Source organism: Tenrec ecaudatus, chromosome 16 (genome assembly GCF_050624435.1).
Source record: "Tenrec ecaudatus isolate mTenEca1 chromosome 16, mTenEca1.hap1, whole genome shotgun sequence".
NCBI lineage: Eukaryota > Metazoa > Chordata > Mammalia > Afrosoricida > Tenrecidae > Tenrec > Tenrec ecaudatus.
This window is the reverse complement of record NC_134545.1, coordinates 104,652,172-104,672,485: the sequence shown is the minus strand read 5'-3', so window position 1 is coordinate 104,672,485 and position 20,314 is coordinate 104,652,172. Positions and strand designations below refer to the sequence as shown.

Here is a 20,314-nt window from a genome sequence, read left to right as displayed (position 1 = left end):
CTCAGACCCCTGAGGCTGTTTGGTGGGAGTTGCTGAGACCATTCATAGAAAAGCACAGGGAAAATAATTCACTGTGAATGACTAAGGACGGTCAATGACCGCTTATTTTTCAAAGGGTTACTTTTCAAGATAGTCTTGCAGTTAATTTTTTTGAAAATATGTTTGCTTAGCCTTTATGCGCTCAATATGCAATCATTGCAGTACATTCAAAAAATACCCCATGACATTTCAGAACATGTTTGTAAATGGTCTTGGTATGTTGAGATTTGCTGTGGTGTGTTTTGTTTCGTTTGAGATAGTGACCTTTTTTAAAGTGAAGGAATTAAAAAGTTTAATTTAGAGAATAAAAATAAGAACCAAGCCTGCTGTTTAAATGCTAGTTGGACTGTGTTAATCTTTTGGCTCCAAGACGTCGTCAGTTTTAAGTCTTTTATTGTATGTGCCACTAGGGGAAGAGACACTGCCAATTAGACAGTGACCCACTCATTGGTTGTAAGATGTCCCAGAGTTTCAGAGACCCGTTGTTTGCATGAGGGAGCTATTCTGGAGTCTTCACTGTAGCATTAAGAATATTGTAGATGGAGTCTGACTTTATGTATCAGAGTTTGAAGGCATACTTCTCAGGTCAGCACATAACCAATGGATTTCATCAGAAGCAAGTATGAATGAAAGCTTAGCTCTGGAAGTAGATGGAATATTCCACATGGCTGGAGCACAAGGAAGGGTGTGGAAAGATCTAATCAAGAAAGATTAAAGCAAAACACCCAAGCTCTTAAGTAGCTGTAAGCAGTTAAAGCATTTCTTCCTCTGGGCGAGAGGATCATGTGCAGATGTAACCTGGGGAAGCTCACAGCGGTCTCAGAAGTATCAGTGGATGTTGCTGAAGCAGCTCAGCTGCTTTGGGCCTGGATTTACCATTGGGTTTGGACCCAACTTTTCTCTCTCTCTTTCTAGAAATCATCAGTTGATCTTGGCTAGTAGCTGCAAAGTCTGGAGTGTGGGTATTGGTCCATGGAGTGTATTTCTGGAATTCTCAACTTCTCTGGAGAAGCAGACATGGACTTGTCCAAAACATGAGGCACCAGATAAGCCCTTTTCCTTCCAGATAAGCCGGGGTCTCCGCAGGAATCGCCTGCAAGGGCATCCGTTCCATAGGCTTGATCGTGGTTGATGAGCAGTTTTATAAAGACTCCAGACACAGGGCCAGCACGGCAAGCTATTGTGACCAGGCTCTTTTCAACATTTGAACCACATTCAGAAAGCAGGGGAAATAATCCAAGAATGATTTAATTTGGGAATTCAGACAGTGAGTAATAAGCAGGTGCTGCTAATTAACTGGAGAATTGCTCAAAGCTGGGCAGTTGCTCTGATTATCTGTGGCTGGGACTTGTCTCTGAAGAGCACAGATTCAAATCACCCCCGTGGCTTGCAGGCACTCCACACTGTCCCCGCGTGTCTTTGGCTCCCTGGCACCTCAGGGATTCGGCGTCTGGGTGCGGGCCTTACACAGACACGAACCATCCGGTTCCGTTCTCAAGGGCTGTACTGCCGGGTGGAGGAGGCAGCTCCGGAAAATGATGAAAGGGAACGCCCAGTGCCCTGACCTGTGTTTGCTTTGCGTGGAGAAGACCCGTTTCTGGGAGGTCACCGGCAGGAGGAGGAATGGTAGGAAGGGGACTGGTTTACAAGGGGTGCACTGAGGAGCTGCTCAGCAGCGACTTTCCAGGTGAAGATGACACAGGTAAGGGAGCATGAAGCAGGGTCTGCCAGCGTGGACCACACCGCTCTCCTTGCCCTGCTCTATCCGCGCTGGGTCTTGGATAAAGACCAGTGCCTGAAGCGAACATTCACCAACAGCCGGAAGCAGGAGAGCCAGGGGAGTGATGGGTCCGCACTTTGCAGCCCACCTGGGCTGGACACCCACGGCCCTCAGGTCCGTGCAGACTCGGAGACCACTGGGCCAGCCCCCCATCTGGCAGTCAGCACCTAGCGCCTAATGCACAGTGCCACACGGGTTCCTTTTAAAAAAGGCCCCCAAAGTGTTTTTAAAAGACCTAATGTGGAGACTCACACTCTCCTGTGTGCAGGCACTGCTGAGTGCACCCGTGTACACACACACACACACACACACACACACACGCGACAGTAGTGGACACCGATGGATGGGACGTCGAGGTCCTTTTTCTGGTCCTGGGTTTTGCAGTTGTATCGTATAGAATTGGTTTAAAGGTCCGAGTATGAGCTCCGGTGCTGGTACACATTGGGCTGCTAACCGCGAGATCAGTTCAAAGCCACCAGCCACCGCACAGGGGAAAGATGAGGCTTTCTGCCCAGTCAAGATGTAGGGTCCCCATGAGTCAGACTAGTGCAGTGTGCTCGTTGACCCCCCGACACTCAGACCCTGCCTACCCCAGCACCTGGGCTGCTGTCAGCGCTGGTCTCACCTCTGCCTGCACGCTTTGCTAAGGCTGCACGTGGTGATGGATCATCGGTCATGAGTGGCCTCCCCTTGAGGTGTGCTTGCAGTTTCCAGTTTTCGTGTGACTGCAGTGACCCTGTGCGCACGGGCATGCCGTGGGACGGCCTTATTTTTCTGAGTCTCACGAGCTTTCGACCTTTGACAGGGTGCAGTCTCAGCATATTTCTCTCCCTCCTTTTAGTGGAAAAGACGTGTCGTTCCCTCTCTCTGACAGGGTTCCCCTTCCACAGGCCCTGGCCATTTCCGGTTTACTGCATCTGTGTCTGTCAAAATGTGGCCACTCTGTGCCGGCTCATGTAGCTGTGCCTTCCAAACAAGGACGAGTCCCACCAGAGCCACACATGGGACTTTCAAGTCTTGAATTAAAACGGAAAACAACCCAACTCACTGCCACAGAGTCGATACCAACCCATAGCAACTCTATAGGACAGGGGAGAGCTGCCTCTGAGTTTCCGAGATGGGAACTCTAATGGGAGTTGAAAAACCTGTCATCCTTCCCAGGAGAGAGCGCCTGGTGATTTCAAACAGCTGAGCTTGCAGTTAGCAGCCCGTAGTTAATAACCACTACGCCACTAAGTCTTCTGAAACACAGGAAAAATTAATTAGTTTTGATTGATGAGTGTTTCCTAAAATGAGCAGTACCGCTGCCTGGTTGGGTGGGGAGGGGCGGGCAGTAAAATGATCCAGAGGAGCTGTAAAAGCACATACCAGCACTGTGTCCTGGATGAGGGGCTGCTGCACAAAACCTCTTCACTGCCAGGGGGTGCTGAGTAGTTTTCTGTGCGCCTACAGGAGAGGTGTGGTGTTGGTCCTGAAAACAGTGCCATGGTGGGCTCCCTCCAAGGAGAGAGAGTGGGACAAGATGAGAGCCTGGCCTGGGAGAGGGGTCTTTGTCCCTCCCAGCACTGGCTGGCCAAGGAGAGAAGGGAGGAGTCAGGCCAGAGGACCCCCCTTCTGGTCAGGAGAACCGAGAAAGTCGTACAGAGTGAGCTTGAGGGAGGAGGAGGAGGTCCTCTGGCCTTCCACAGTTCTCAGGACGCAGGCTCAGATGTAGCCATGAGAGTTTAGAACAGGGGCTCTCCACCTTCCTTAACACAGCTCCTCATGTGGTGGTGACCCCCCCCCAACCATAAACATTATTCTCGTTGCTACTTCATCACTGTCACGTTGCTACTGCTATGAATCGGGCAACCCCTGTGATGAAAGGGTTGTTCGACCCCCAAAGGGGTCGCGCCCCATAGGTTGAGAACTGGTCTAGAACAGGGGGACCCTTTGACCTTAGTGACTGTACTGTGCAGTAGGTGATGGAGTTGAGGCATGCCTGTTCAATCATGAGTCTTGTCATGCTGCACCATGCCACCCCCTCCTTTCAGCCTCCAGAAGAAAACAGTCGGGGGGGGGGTGCCTAAAGGTGCACACACAGAATTCTCCAAGTAGAGTTGTTCAAAGCACTTCAGGAAGAACCCTTCTGGCTGCATTGCATTGGAAGGAGTCAAAGAGCAACACAATGCCACAGGTCCTCTTTGGACATGAGCGGTTCGTGGCTAGCTGTCCCTGTAGATGGGAGCTGGGCTTTGGGACCTACACTGTACTTAACATTTGAGTGACACTACCTCTGTGCGAATGATGGCAGAAGCGTGTAATGATCTCCCAGGGTCCCCTTTCCACACAACAGCCAGAGAGGCCCTTAGAACAAACCGTCAGTGTCGCCCCTTGGAACACACCGGCAGTAGCTCAGCATGGAGTTACTGTATGATTCAGCAGTTCCACTACTGGGAGCAAGCCCAAGAGGAGTGGAAACACAGCCCCGCAGCCACTAGTCCGTGAGGGTCCACTGCAGTTATTCACAGCGCTCCAGCTGCCCAGCAGCTCCTGTGGTCTGTCCACAGCCCAGCAGCAGTCAGCACGGAGTGGGGTGAAACATGCTCAGTGAAAGAAGCCCTTACAAAGGACCCTGTGCCGTATGGTTTTGTTGGTAAGAAATATCCAGTGTAGGCAAATCCACAAGTATGGGACTGGAGAGTCTTCCTTTCGGGGGTAAGGACAGTGGCCCAAAGGTGACAGGATATACTACCCTCGAGGTCTCTGAAAAACCATTGAATTGGACCCTTTCAGTGGGTGGAATGTACACATGTGAGCTATATGTCTGGGTAAACTACAGAGCTAGTCTTACTAAAGGGTATTTTACCAGGACAGTATCATTACATTTCCTTTCTAGTTTTCATTTTACCATTAACATTCCAAGTAAGCCGACTAGCGAGGTAGGCCTGCAGACGGTGAGAGCGCGCAGTTCTCTGCGGTGGATTCCCAAGTCACTGCAGTGCCGCAACAGCTGGGTTTGGATAGTTACTGGTTGAACTGTCACTTCTGCCATGCCCCATCCTTCTGCCATCTCCTGTGGGAATCTCTTCTTTTTGTCCTTCCCCATCTTTCCTGCTCTCCTCTCCCCTCCCTGAGAAGGGTAGAAACCTTGGTTAGCTATCGCCCATCACTTTCAAACACTAAATCGTATTTGACCTCCCAGAGTTGAATTCTCCTAGTGTTTCTCCTTAGGTCGTGTGCCTGTTCAGAACGTGAGACTCTGGAGTTGTGTCCATTCAGTCCAACTTTGTGTCGCTGCCTCAACTGCAGCGCCCGTCCTTTATTTAAACGACAGCTCTCACGAGCACCGGTCAAGAAACTGACTTGTTTGATGTTTCTGTCATAATGCTGCAGCAATAAGTAATGAGGGAGAAAATAGAGTGTTTCGTCCTTCTGGATCTCGTAGACTTTAGGAAGTCTCTTTAGGAATAACAAATGAGTAAATCCCTGTAAGAAGGACAGGTGAGCTTTGATCTCTGGATTCTCTTCCTTGGCACCGTGATGCTCAGTGAGTCTCTTGTGAATTGAGGAAAAACAGGCAAGCAGTTGTTGCCCACCAGAGTTTTCCTTGAAGATTAAAATGTCATAGAGTTGGCAGCGTGTTTGTATCGCGAGCGAGCAGATGTTCATCTTGGGAGACTGCCTTTGTTTTTCCTTCCGTCGAGGCAGAGAAGAAGGACACAGGAAGTTCCGGGGCACATTTCCAAGATTGCGCCACCACCCCAACCCACTGCGCTGAGTCTAACGCCTCCAAAGGACTTTCCTTGCATGTGTCTGGCAAAAAGGTGGTGGCTGAAGATACTGATAGGCTTCCCCTGTGAGTGAGTGTGACGGAACTGCCTGGAATGTCATCCTGCTGTGCATCAGACAAGCCCTCTGAGAAGTAGGAGGAAGTCTCATTACCAGCAAGATGCAGGAGTGGAGCACATCCTCTGGACCCGAGGTCCCTGCACAGTGAACCTCCTGCACCCAGACGACACCTGTGACGTCAGGGGAGCAGCAGCAGAACCAGGAGCCAGAGCGTGGGAGAGTGATGGGCTTTCCAACGCAGGGACGAGTAAAGCTGAGTGTTTGGTGCAGGAGGCTGGCCTGCAGAGTGGGGTGCCTCTGAGCACGTAATTGGGAGAGTGGGGCTTGCTGACCCGCAGTAGTGGAGCTGAATGTCTTCAGGCTGAGGTTTACTGGAGTGGGGTGCTTGTAGACACAATTCAGGGTGTTGGGTTTGCTTGGCCCGTGGAGCTTGAACTGCTGAGGCTCAGAGTTGAGTGGTTTTCTTCTGGCATTTGTTAGCAGACCCCAAAGAACTTGGTAACATGCCCTGAGCCTTTCTCACTGTCACAACAACTTGTTTACTTCCTTCATAATAAACCCTTTAATTGTGAATTTTGTGAGTTCTGTGTAGCCATTGCAATGGGTATTAAAGCCTAGAGATCACAAGTGAAAATGCCCTGTAGGTCGGGGTTTCTGAAGCTGCAATTGTTATGGGTAGAAGTAGCCTCATCTTTCACCTGTGGAGCAGCTGGTACGTTTGAACCTCTGACCGTGTGGTTAGCAGCCCAGTGCTAAACTCCCACTGCTCCCAGGGCTCCTTAGACGTCTCAGTGGACTGTGATGGCAAAGGCGCTCTAATTCTGCAATGACTCCGTTTTCTTTCCTCCGGGGCCTCACGGGAAGAGGCCTGGTGTGCATGCACACAGGATGCGCACTGGAGCATACGGTAGCTGGAGGTGCTGTCAGCGAGCACAGGCAACTTTGGGGAGGCAGTCAGGTCCAGGCCATCATCAAAGGTGTTTTGAGAATGAGGGCTGCCGTCTGTTGACTCGAGCGAGTCAGCATGACTGCTTTCGGTATTTTAAGTGTCTGGTGGTGGTTGTGTGCGGTGAAGCGGATTCTGACTCTGGGTGGGACAATCCCGTGGGGCTTCCTGGGCTGTCACGTTTTCTGTGGAAGCCGATTCCAAGACCCTTTCTTCCTCTGGGCAGCTGGAGGGTTCCAATCTCGAACCTTTGGGGTAGCACCCAGGTGCTTAACTCTTGGGCGACCAGGCTCTTTACATATCTGGTAGGAGTTTTGTTTGCTTTCCTAGGTTTGATTTTTATACAATTTTGTGTGTTGTTTTTGAGAATAATATAAAGGGACTTCAAAAAGTGTATGGGAAAGTAGAATTAAAAGATAATGGGACTTTTCTATGAACTGAGCCCCTCTTATACCTTTTACTGAAAGTGATCATGCTCTTTAAGTTGTACAACCTCTTTTTTGAGTTGTCCCCTGCCAGTTTACATAGCATGTACCCCCTATGGTTTCTATCCAGTTAAGCTAAATTATTCTGAGTTTTTCTTTAAGAAAACATGAAGGAATAATTTTTATTTCAAGAAAATCTCAGGGACATAGTTTCAGGGCTTCAACATTCACGATGGCAGCGAGTCTGGAGTCCTTGAGGATTTGAACTCGTGCTCCACCTCTTTCACCTTTGGATCACGACTCCTCTGTGGCCTCTGCCCCGAGGGTCCTGTCGCGGTAGCTGGGCACTAGTCGGTTCTTCGGGGCTCAGGAGGAGGGGGAGGCAGTTCCTCGTGGAGGCAGTTGGTTTTATGTAGGTTTTGCGTCCTCTTCCTTCTCCTGAGAATAGAGACCAGTTGTACCTTGATGGCAACTCGCAAGCTTTGTAAGACCCCAGGAACCACAAACGGATTCCAGTGAAACCATGGCCCTAAACTGCCACCCCAAGAACCCATATCCCATTGGGTTGTGTGTTGCACATACACCCTCAGCAGTCATCCAACTCCCCCCGACCCCCCCCCCCCCCGCTTTGTTGAGAATCTGCCACACAACTTTAACCAGGTCAGCTCTTAAAGATATGTCCCTGACTGACCGCAAGTACAATAAAAGGCTGTGTCACCTTACCCTTCATCCATGTGGGGGCTCCATCATTAACCCTTTTCACCATCTTCCTTCTTCTCCTAGTAACCGGTGATAAACGTGACTCTGTTCATATGCCCTTTCCTCTCTCTCTATGTAAATGAGGGCATGCAATAGTTGTCCTTTGTTAAGTGACTTATTTAATCAGCATGTCTTCTAACTGCACCCACTCTAGCACACGCCAAGTCTGTGCCTCCTACTAGTTGAGTCGTCCTCCCTTGTATGGACCACATTTGCACAGTTAACTTTGTGGCCAGTGAGAATCCAGTGTGCCTGGGTGGTGGGGGGGGGGATGTACCTCTTTCCGGCGGGGCGGGGGGTGGCAAAGTGGGGAGGAAGGTGCCAGCAGGAACCTGGCATATGCAGATTCACCTCTACCTAAGTGATGCTGACGTGCCTTCTTACGTAGACAGTCACAGCCTCATCTGGGAACGTGCATAGAATTGGGAGCAGTTCAGAAAAAGGAATTTGTATTTCATGAAGTCATTTTAAAACTGTGATGTCTCAGCACAATTTGGTGGGTTGGTGATGAAATCTGCGCTACAGTCCATGATAGCTTAACCATAACCACACCCCCGGTGTTTCTAGAAGTCTCTGTGCAAAGTGGACATCTCACTGTGTAAGTGTGTGCCCCTTCCAGTGCAAGTGTGTGTGTGTAGGTGGCCTTTTGGAGGGGGCACGGGGAGCCGGGTGTGTGTGTGTGTGTGTGTGTGTGTGTGTGTGTGTGTGTGTGTGTGTGTGTGTCCTCTTGGAGGGGGGCATGGGGAGCCGGGCCCAGCTGGGATGGGTGAGGCTGACATCACTGTGTCCTTTGCCCTACAGTGGATGAAGACCGCAGCCAGGAGCCCGGGCGGGTGCAAGTGTTCCACAAGAAAGCCATCATGCCTTACAGCATATACAAGAAGCAGCGGAAGGACCCCAGCGAGGACGCGGCGGTCCTGCAGTACGCCAGCCTGGTGGGGCAGAGCTGTGCTGAGAGGATGCTGCTGTTCAGAAACTGACGCGCTCCACCGGCTCAGCTGCCACCCCCTCGCCCCCGACAGGGCACGTCCAGGGGACTCCTCCTGCCTGGTACTTCTGCCCAGTGTCTCAGGCATGGTGGCTGTGATCTCGGGGACACCCCCCTCCCCCGAAACCAGGACGTTTCCTTCCCGCTGTTAGCAGCTTTCCGGAAGTACTCTGTGGTGGCCATGTATCTGTGAGACTCCCATGATTCAAGTAAAGGCTTGTACACTGTGGAGCCAAACCTCATACATGGGGCTTGGCATTTTTTTTTTTTTTGGCTAGGGGGGGTATCTTGCTAAATTTCGTTTGTTGTTAATATCTGGAACAAGGGAGGTGATCTAAGTCATTTACCTGGCCATCGCGGTGGGGTTCCCCCACCCCCACCACAGCCCCCATCAGAAATCCAGACAAACCCCTCAGACCCACTTATGACGTTCGTTCATATGAGAGCCCCTGAAGAAGGTTGGAAGTCTGTGTTACTGCACAGCAACCGGACGGCAGCAAACTGCCGCCTACACGTAGCCTGAGAGGGACTTGACAGGGACACGAGGGGGCTCCCCGAAGACAAACCAAATCAAAACGGACATGTTCTTGTCTCCAGAGCAGGTGTCTGGGCGCCGAGGACAGCTAGATTCCTGCCTGTATCTTAGCGTGGTTTTTGCCTCCCAGAAGATGTGACTGATGATCCTTCTTCAGTCTCAGGAGGGTCCTGTGTGGACAATAAAACGCTATGTGTTGTATAACTTGCTGTATTTCAGAGAATCTTAAATAATTAAGGATTTTTATGGTGATTTTTTGGGTGTTTTTTTTAAGGTGGCACCTCCCTTGATCTATGCCTATAAAATGTAAATACAGGGGGAATTGAAAAGCATATGGGGAAAATGGAATGAAAACCTCTCCAGGCGCTTTGAAGCCCCCTTGTGTTCCCAGATTGTCTGCTCTTTGACTGGAGACTTGTCTTTGGTTCTTGAGGAAGACGAGTTCTTCCCGAAGCCAAACATCGCTTCATGAAGGGTCAGCGTCCTTTTGAGCTGTGTTCTGAAGACTGCTCGCATGGCGCGGTGGTGCATGCGCTCAGCGGCGAGCAGAGACCGCACCGTTGACACCACCCTCAGTGGCCCCACAGGGGAGATGTGGGAGCCCACTTCTGTGAACACGACAGGCCGGGAACCCTGTGGGGCTGTTCCGCCTGCCCTGGGGGTTGCCGTGCTTGGTTTTGAGCGGAAAATGAAAGTCTGCTCCTTGTGGGCCAAAGAGAAGACACTGCTCTGAGTGACAGGAGCAGAGAGGACCTTTATTTTGGTCGGGCCCCTGCCCATCCCCATGGTCACAGTGGCAGGCACTGTGCTAGGTGCCAAGATGAGCTGGAGCTGGGCCTCTAGGAGCGCCCAGCTCACCACCTGGTGAGCATGAGGGACTTAGTTTCTCGGGTTCCCCTTTTCAGCAGCTCCCCAACTTGTGCTGCATGGCCACCGAGTCCCTAGCAAACTCCATTCTATCAACTGGTCTTTTAAAAAGCCAGGCTTTTTAAAAGGTTTAGTGTTAGCAATTTGAGTCCCACTATTGTAGCCAGTTGAATAAATGATTCCATTTTGCCCACAATTCATTAACTTTAGATCAGCACTAAAGAAGGACTTTCAGCTTGTTGGATTCTAAGAGCAAAGTATCAAAAGAAATGCCTAGTATTTGACATCCCAATGCCAGGGACTCCCCGGCTCCGAGTGTGGGTGTCCCGTCTGCCACACGCCCTGTGGGTGGCCAGCAGCAGAAGCCTTTCCTTGGATTTCCCGTCCTGCTGAAATGCCCTTCGGAATCCTCTCGAGACCGCTCAGAAGGCTCGTGGTCCAGGAATCTGCAGGATGACTTGGGCATGACCGTCTGCTTACTTGGTCGCTACTGTGCTTTTGGCTTTTTGAGAAGAGCTAGCGTTGGCCCCGATGATCAGATGATGTTTTGTTCCTTGGAGTCCTGACCACGTGAATATTGCCAGTAGGCTGGAAGAGGCCTGTCAAGAGAAGGGACCTGTCAGTTGACAGGTGCTCTCCAGCAGACACCGAGTTGGCGTTCATGGCGCTCATCTAAAGAAGTGGTAGTCCCACCTGTCAAGACAAGTCACGCTGCCAGTTCAAGGCAGGAAACTGCCGGCCACCTTTGTGTCGTGCCCCCCTTTGATTGGAAATAAATTTCCTACCCCCCCCCCCGCCTCAGGCACATGGATATAACAGATGCAGCCCCCTACTGCCATCTTCATTTAAAGATCTTTATTTCAGGTCACTGACTGCAAGGTTTCTCAGATGGTCACATCTTATTTTTCAAATGTAACCTGAGCACTTTTTATTTGTTTGCTTACCTTCTAAGAGATTGAGGCTATTCTTAGATTGTTCTACAACTGACTGGTTTAAAATTATTTAGATAAGAAGTTATTACTGTATGTGTGTTTTCAGAATGGGCTATTTTTTTAATCCATCTTGCAAATACCAGCTGTGAGTGGCTGTTTCTTAACATGTAAGATTATCACGTAAATAAACTTTCAGATTTCCGAACCACTGTGTGCTTTGATTTATAGGCATTTGTATTCTCTCAAGACTGAATAAAAAGGAGCAAGTATCTATCGTTGCTAACTGAACAGAAGGGAATGTGGAAACCAGTGGGAGATGCTTGAATCAAATTACTCACATGTACATTCTGTCCCCTACAGAGCCAGTGGCAGACAGGACAGTAAAACCTGATTGCAAGTGGTGGTGTTTGCTCTGGTGGATGTTTTCTGAACAGTTCATTTGATAAAGCCCCAAGTCCGGGGGCAGGGGGTTGGGGGGCTGTTTGTATCTGCGGTGAATACAGGTTCATTTCAGTTTGAAAAAAATTTTAAGTCTGTTTTACTGGCAATGACTGCAAGCCAGCAGAACAAAAACACTGGCTGGCTGGCTGGCTGGACCGAAGCATTTCATGTCCGGGTTCTGGAATTCCAGATCATTTAGAATTACTTAAGCCAAAGCACAGTGGTTTCCTCTCTTGGTAATAAACTCAGGTAAAATCCCATGGGAAGCCAAGTTGGGATTTTTCACTGGGCAAACTAAGGGATACTCATTTATCCAACTGGAATTGACTGAAAATGTATCAAGAAAATGTCGGTTTAAAAGTTGAGTCTGTCTAAGGAGGAGCTGGTCAGCAGTGATCCAGAAGGGACGCCTCTCCCCAATAGGAAGAAACAAACCTCTCCCCAGAAAGGAGCCTGCATGTGACCCTCAGGAGGCAGCAAATGGCGGGAGCATCCCAAAGAAAAAGAAGCTAGCCCGCCTGCTAGCAGCAAGAGCAACAGCACTAAGAAAAAGAAAAAGATTAAAATGGACATTCCTTGGTGCGCACCAACTCTCTCAATCAAGAAACAACTCAACAACAACAAAAAACTTGAGTTTGCAGAGACCTATCCACAAAGTACGCTTTCACTGTCCACAGTCTAGTGTACTTATGGAGCACATTTAAAATGTGTGTGTGCGTCCCTTTCTGTTGAGAACCTGGTCGATTGGGGATAAAATACAGCCTCCTCTTGCAAGCAGTTTATATTCACACGGATTTGTCTCCCTGGCTCCTAGAATGTTAATAGCGTTCTTGTTTTTCTGAGTTTATTAAATTCACAGTGTTCTCCAGACAATGTTAGGCTGCTGTTTCTCACCTGGAATGCACACATGCAGAACGCTCATAGGCAGGTTTCTCAGGTGGACAAGAAAACGTAATGTGTGCTTGTTTGCCTTAAAATACAGTCTCCACAAGAGAATACCGGGAAACTAGCAACCACTTGTAATCCCGTGACTGCTACTCAGTCCTGTTCACATCTTGGTGCACACCCAGCCGTCGTCCTGTGTCCAGGAAACCGCGGCGCCCGAACCCAGGTGAGGTGAAAAGGAGCCCGAGAAGGGAAGAAAGCACAGATGTTTCCCAGCGGACGGTGAAGCCAGTGGCAGGACGGCGGGCCCGTCAGCGGAAAGCGGAGACCCCAGCCCCTCAAGTGTGGGCTCTGACAGATTCCTCTGAGCACGGAGGTGGATGGTTTACTTTAAGATAGAATGGAAACCATCTAGTGTGTATTTTGATTACGAAAAGAAATGATCAGTTCGTGGCTGCATACGCTACTGTGGTTTTCTTTAGAGAAAGGGTTGGACACTGGCCCCTCATGGACGCTCACAGGCTGACGCGTGGCCCCTCCGAATTGGTGTTCACCCGGCTACACCAAGATGCTCAATGGCATGATGTAATCACCCTCCTGGCCCAATCTGACATATAGTTAGCCTCCCTTTGTGATGCGACATGAACTTGACCTGAGCCAGGACTAGGTGGTGGTAATGAGACCAGTCAAACAGCGGGCTGGGCGCAGGTGCAGAAAGCCTCAACTGGTGAGCAGTTCCAGCCTCCCTCTCAAGGTGCTCAAACGTACTTAACAACCCCCCCCCCCAAGAGTGGGGGGATCTAGTGGGTTACGTGTTGGGCCAGCAATTCCAAACTGCCAGCTGCTCCTCAGGACAAAGACGAGGTTTCTGCCCCTGTAAAGAGTTACAGCCTCAGAAACCTCGTGTTTGGTTTCTTTCTTCGTTAAAGATCGGCTTCAGTGCTGCGTCCGAACCTGCACAGCCCAACGGGCTGGGGCTTCTCCCGGGGACCTCAGCTGCCCACGTCTGTCTGCTGCTTTTTATTTAATTAGCATTAAATGAGAACTCATGAATACTTCACGAGGTCCAATTCATCACACGTTAATTCAATATTCAGTGAGTCCAAATAGCATCCCTCAACTGATGGAGCTTTTTAATCACGAAAGACGGGAAAAGCGCGTTGCGGGTCTGTGGATCCAGCGCTTAAGGCTGGCGGCTCGAGTGTGTGTGGGTAGACCTGCGTGCACCCGCAGCATCTGAGAGGTGGCCAGGCTGCAGCGTGGAGGCTGACGGTCTCCGATGTGACACTGTGTTAGTGACCGTTAAAGCCAAGCTTATGGGCGCAGCTCTGCGTACGGTGATAAAGGACAACACACTTCTTACAAACTAGTGACCACGGCGATTTAATCCCCACTTTTGAGAATGAACTTGATAAAGGGTTTGGGTTTATAAGATTGGACTAGGGCAAGAAGCCACAGGAACCACTAGCGCTGTCGCTCCGGTATGCGAGACACGGAATGAAAACGGCTCTGGCCATAGTCTGCCCCCAAACCCACAGAGGGGCTAACGCAGGAGTGCTGGTGGCAGAACAGGGAGGCAGTTGGCTGCCTGCTAACTCAGAGGTTGGGGGTCCTAACTACCCCAGAGGCTCTGCAGGAGAGAGGCCGCACAACCCCAAGATGGCAACTGTGGTAGTTACGTCATCTAGTGTCAATTTGAGAGGATTAACTAGTGAAGGGTGGAGCCTGGCCTGGCGATCAAGCTATAACCAATGAGGCCTCCGTATGGGCATGGCCTTCTCCTGAGGATTCTGGGAGCTCTGGCAGAGTTTCTCTTTGGAGGTAGGAAACTCTCTGCTAACTCCCTGGAAGACACTACAGCTGACAAGCCACATGGACCTACCCCGATGCAACCAGACCTCTGAAGCCGGAGAAGCCACGGAGAGACTCCTGTCAGTGCTGAGATGCTTAGATCGCACCTGGACCCAAAGACTTTCTACCCACTGGCCTGTGATCGTCCTGCAGTCAGTGTCGTTGCATGTGTTTCGGGAGTCTGAAGAGGACTTTATAGATTGGTATCAGACATGGGTTAAGATTAGACTGATGGGGTTGGACTGGACTGGGTTGGGATGCTTTCTTAATATACAGTTACCTTTTATATAAAACTCTCATACACATATGCATGTTTATGAATTTGTTTCTCTAGTCTACGCACACTAACAACAACCAAGAAACCCTCCAGGGGTCTGTTCGAGTTGGCCCGGTCACGTGGGATCGTTATGTGTCAGAACTGATGGCATCCACGCACCCAGTAAGGTATCCATTGGCTACCTGCGGCTGTTCACTGAAATCTAAAATCCCACTCTTCAGCCTCACGAGTCACGCTGCAAGTGCTTTGTAGCCACATGCAGCTATTGGGCACTGCAAAAATGGCTCTGCTCTCTTCTGACTTCACACAAGCAGGGAGAAGAATCGAACTCATTAACCCAGAGCTGATCCCCATGAGGCTGAGGTCAGACATGCCTCCCACCCTCCAACCTTCTTAACCAGGCCTCCCAACAGCATGCTCTGCTGGGTTCGCTGTTGCCTTGAAAGGGCCACACACGACTCTCAGACCACAGCCGAGGGTTTTATGAGGGAGTTCACAGGTCATAGGTTTAGGGTTAGAAACGCTGAAGAACAGCTACCTCCCAGCCCTGCCCACAGGCGGGTCTCTCTCTTGCCCTGACCCCTCAGCCATGCAGCCCCTTGGCCTCTGCACTGTGCAGGCGATGGTACAGGGCTCCTCTAACACTGCCAATAATTGCCCAAAGGACACACCACTCCACTATAATAAGCCTCAGCCCGGAGATTCTCAGGTCCAGCTCCGCGGGTCAGCAAACTCAAGTTTTTCTAATTCATAGCTACACACAGTTCCTACTCTTTAGTCTATCTTTTTACTTGGGTTTGGATTTTCTCCCAGGTTTCTAACGGTTGTTCTGGGCATCTGTGTACTTTGATCAAAAAGGGAAGGAAAATCATGACTCGATCAATAACAATCGAGTCCCCAGCAGTTCAAGCACTTCAGCGCTTCTCCACAAAGAAATCGGCCCCATGTGCCGACTGACTGAACTTTGCTAAAGAAAATGGGAGCGAGTGAATTGTGAACGAGAGTGTACGTTTTACGGGTAAGTACACAGCGCACAGAACGCTCCCATGGTCCAATTGGTCCTGATGCTGGACCTTTTGAAGACCTCTTTATTCCTTTATGGCTTGTGATTAAGTGACAGTGACTGTTAAGAGCTCTGTGTCAAGTGTCGGTCTGCTGATAGCAAGGCCTGCGTTCAAAGCCACCAGCAGCTCCCTGGGAGCATGTTGAGCCTGCCGGCTCAGATGAGGAGTCAGTCTCTGTCTCAGAAGCCCCAGGTTGGGCTGCTAGGGTCGGAGGCCTCTTGAGGGCAGTGTAGTTTGTTTGGGCCTGTGCCTTTGTCCCTAGGACACCATGCTTCTTACCAAAAGTTCATGTCCAAACCTCTTTCAGGCCTCATGTGCATACAGAGCAGCCCACCTGAACTGTAGCTCCCAAACTTACTTGCCCTGCAGCCCCCCTTTCCAGGAAAAAAAAAGTAGTGCCTTTCCCCACCCCGCAAATGAAAAATGTTTGTACTGTAGCCCATAATCCAGGTAAAGTGTAGCTCTCTGCTTCTGCAGCCCCCCCTCCACCCCCGGATCATTTCAGTGCCCCCCTGAGGGCAGTATCACCCACTTAGGGAGGCACTGATCGGCCTGACTCCACCACATGGGGAGCCGGGGCCCCTGAAGCTGACGGCGGCACTGGATCAGAATGCGCCTCTGGGAGCTGGGCAGGAGCCACCGGACTATGGCTGTCCACAGAGGTGCCCTTTTCAAACGCATCTCACGACTCCACGCTCTCCTGATTCTCGCTGACCTCCTCCCGCTCCTCAGGCCACTCTGGGATGGACTCACCACCAATGCATCCGACGGCCAGAAAAACATCAGGGTGTGGCCAGCAGTGAGCAGGGAGGACTGGTCAGCCGTGACAGAGAGTGGCTTGTGCTCACGTCAGGGGTGTTTCCGATGCTGTCCAGGAAGACACTCTTGGAATAAAGCGAGCAAGTCTGGAGAGAAGGCTCTTGTTCAGAAATGGAAATTTAAATGGCAACATGGCGGGTATACGATGAAGCCGGGGACTTCCTGATGGGCAGGCTCCTGCCTCGTCCAGCCACCGCCTCCCGCTCGGGGCGGAGATGGCGTGTCAAGGAGGAAGCGGAGCAGAGAGACGAGATGGCCACTTCGCAGCTGCAGTGGGCAGGCGTCATGCTGCACTTACAGGGTGACCCCTCTGCGATTTCTGTGTGGTCACAGCTTCGTGGAGACGTCGCTGAAGAGTTTCGCTGCCACAAGAGACCAGCCAAGGAAGCTGGAAAGGACATGCCCGCCTGCTCCTGGCCACCAGAGCTCGATGCCCACCTGGACAGTGCGGCTGGGCAGCCTGCCTTGGGGGGAGGGGGATTGCCAACATAACGCGGGGTCACCTCCTGACCACAGCACCAGCCCCTTTCTTTCACCTTAGTTTAGAAAGAACATCAGGGACAAGGAGACAGGATGCCTGGACTCCCCAGACAAAGGAGATGAGGTGCACATCCCAGGCTGGCATCCTCACTGTGTGGCCTTGTCCCCTGACACAAGGTCAAGCCTCGGCTGCTTCGTCAGGAGCCATGAGCAGTGCAGCCTGGAACCAGCCCGCAGGAGCTGGGGGGATCGGCCCTGGCTGGCCGCTAGCCCTCCCGTGCTGTTAGATGCCGGTCAGTCTGGGACTCACACCGGCTTCCCCGGGCAACAGGCTGAACTCTGCCCATCCTGTGCCACCCCTACCTCCCCAAAGCAGGCAGAGGCACCCACCAAAAGAAAGGTCACAAAAATCACAGTGAACAAAATGTTAAGCAGGGAGCGCCCTGATCGTCCACAGCATCTCGGCGTCTCATCAAGTGACCTGCTGGCTCGCCTGCCCTGTCAAGGAAACAGTTTAAATGCCCCTCGGCGCTGGCCATGGTGTCTTCTCCTTCAGGAACGTGTTGGCGGCCGTCTACGAGATTTCCAGGTTCTAGGGCAGGAGCAGTCACGGCTGTCTGCACAACTCATGCCCCGGAACCAGGCTTCGAGACTAGAGGATGGGAATCTGTCTGAGATGCCCCCCCATAAAAGGTAGGAATCTTCCAATGGCCACCTGGTGCTCATACAGTGGTTCTCAAGCTGTGGGTCACGACCCCTTTGGGAGTCAAACGACCCTTTCACAGAGGTCACCAGATTCATCACAGTAGCAAAACAACAGGGATGAAGTAGCAACGACAGTAATGTTATGGTTTTGGGGTGGGGGGGTCACCACCACATGAGGCACTATATGAAAGGAAGGTTGAGAACCACTGCTCTGATCGAATGTGGATAAACAGTTATTCCCAGGAGCCCGGATGTGGGGCCTGGGGGGCTGCTATCCAGGGCTTCCTGGGTCTAACGAGGGACTAAAATGGGTCTCGAGACCCTCCCTCCCCGGCCCAGACTATTGTGCATACTTCTCTTTGTTCCGTGACGTGCAGATTGAAACCAATAGGCAGTGCGGGAACCAGGCGGCATTTCCCGGGTGCCACTGCCGGCCTGCTCAGCAGGTCTGCACAGCCAGTGACCGCTTCACCGACAATGCCGGGCTGTGTCCACCCTCTCCCTCCCGCAGGAGTCCTCTGTGGGGAAGTGAATTCTGGGAAATAAGACGTCGCCAAGTGGGCTTCTTCCTCACGGGCCAGCAGGAGAGTGCGGTCCGGGGTAGCGCCCCACCTGAAGCAGGTTGAGTAACGTGGGAAAGGCGTGTCCGTTCCTGGGATGTGGGATGGGAGGAGGACGCTAAGACGTGGGAATAGATTGGCCACCTGGTTTCCTGTTTTTTAAAGCGTCTGTTGGCAGTGCTTTTTCTGCAGAGAGGCCTGCTGTGTGAGGAACCATGCCCGGTCCCGGGTCCGTGTGTCATGACTGGACTAGAGGGCCCGCAGGGCTGCTTCCTGAGTTTATCAGAACCTCTCTGCTCACAGTTCAGGTTCTAGCGACGTCTCCGCCAGCCACCCCCCAGACGTCAAGTTGAGCCCCGGCCACCGACTCCCCGTCCAGGTAGGATGTGGGTGGAGACCCTGCTCAGACTGAGTAGAGAAGAGCCGGCCATGGGAGGCCGGCCTCGGGTGTCGGTGCCGGCCAGGGCTGTTGGTTCTGTTGGTATTTGGGGTTCAAAGAGGAGGAAGTTGGTCCCGTTCCCTTTTGGGGCCCTTGCCCTGAAGTTCCCCAGGACACCAGCAGGGGGCGGAGAGCAGCTGCCTCTCCTGGCTCGCCTTCCCTTGTTTTTCTCTCCGGAGTTCTAACAGAGCACAGAGGGGCCTTTCTTGGGGCGCACCGGCCTGTGTTTTCCATATAAACTATATCTCCCCATGCCTTCGGTTTGCATATTTATTTGTTTCTTATTGTGGTCTAGCAGCCTCTCTCCTCTTGTTCAGGCAGTGGTGAGAGGGGGCTCCTCACAGGGCCGGCATTTTCTCCCGGCTACTGGCTTCCTTTGGCTAGAGGGGTCCGGGAGAGCTGGATGACTGCCCTCATCTCCCTCCCTGGGTCCCCTCACCTGGGTCCCCAAGTACCAGCGGTTCATCTTCCCAGCGGACCTCCCATCCGACCTTGGCCCTCTCTCCGTAGAGGAGGTCACTCAGCTCCCCATTTCCCTAAGCTCCCGATTTTCCAGTCTTCTTCCCTATCTCTTCTCTCCACCAGCCCCAGCCATTCTTGTCTCTTTCTTCCTCTCCCCTGGGAGGGTTTCCTCACCAGCCACTTATCTGCCCCCTCAAGGACCACAGGCGTCCATCTCGGGGCCGTTGGTGGTGGCGGCAGTGCCTTCAAGGTGGTTCTGACCCATCGTGGCCCTGTGCACCATAGAGTGAAGCACCATGTGGTCCTGCCCCATCCTCCCAATTGTTCTGATGTTTGTGCTGTTGCTGCAGCTGCCATGTCCATCTACTGTGTCGAGGGGCTTCCTCTTCTGCTGCCCCTTGACCTTACCAAACAAGATGTCCTTCTCCAGGGACTGGGCTCTCTGAACAACAGGCCTGTGGCAGTTACACCATGCCCTGTCAACTTGCGAAGGGGTGGAGTCTAGCCTGTCAATCAGGTCGCAGCTAGAGGACCTCAATTGGGGGCCAAAGGTGATAAGTCGCTCACTGGAGGCCAGACCCACACTCTCTGATTCACATTGCTGTTGACCAGCCACGTGGAGCTATGCTGATGGAGCCAGAGCCCTGGAGCTGGAGGAGCCACGTGTAGACCCATGCCAACACTCAGATGCTTCCACGGTCACTGAATCCACAAGACTTTCCACCCACTGGCCTGTGATCTTCCTGCATTCGGCATCCTTGCATGTGTTGCATGAGTCTGAAGAGGAATTTGCAGGCTGATATTGGACATATGGGTTAATATCGGATTTATGGACTTGATCTGGACTGGGATGTTTTCTTAATATACAACTGCTCTTTGGTATAAAGTTCTCTCTTACACACATACGAGTCTCCCTGGATTTGTTTCTCAAGTCCACCTGGACTAACACAAAGTCCAAAGTACCTTTTCTCCCCTTGACGGTTTTTTCCGAAGGCTCTAGAAACCAGCAGCCCAACCAGGGGCCCGGGAATGGTGCTCGTTGGTCTCCGTCAACGGAGCCACCCACTGGCTGGCTGGCGAAGCTTGGCTCCACGACCGTGGACACTGGGCTCTTGGCCGGGCAGTTGCCTCGGGCTTAGTTTTACACACTCAGCGGGAATGTGTGGGAAGCATTCCCGAGGAGCGAGGCCAAACTGGACCATGTTGAAATGTGCAGGCTCTTAACACAT

The 20,314-nt window shown here is 51.7% G+C and overlaps 1 protein-coding gene across 7 annotated transcripts in view; it reads left to right on the top strand.

Moving 5' to 3' along the window:
- Nucleotides 1–11,307, top strand: part of ATE1 (arginyltransferase 1) — a 99,253-nt gene extending 87,946 nt beyond the window's left edge. For all 7 annotated transcript variants that reach the window (XM_075534827.1, XM_075534828.1, XM_075534824.1 and 4 more), the window contains one exon: nt 8,582–11,307. In XM_075534827.1, coding sequence (XP_075390942.1) covers nt 8,582–8,760 — 179 coding nt within the window. In that variant the 3' untranslated portion in view covers nt 8,761–11,307. The remainder of the gene's footprint in view (nt 1–8,581) is intronic.
- The last annotated feature ends 9,007 nt before the right edge of the window (nt 11,308–20,314 follow it).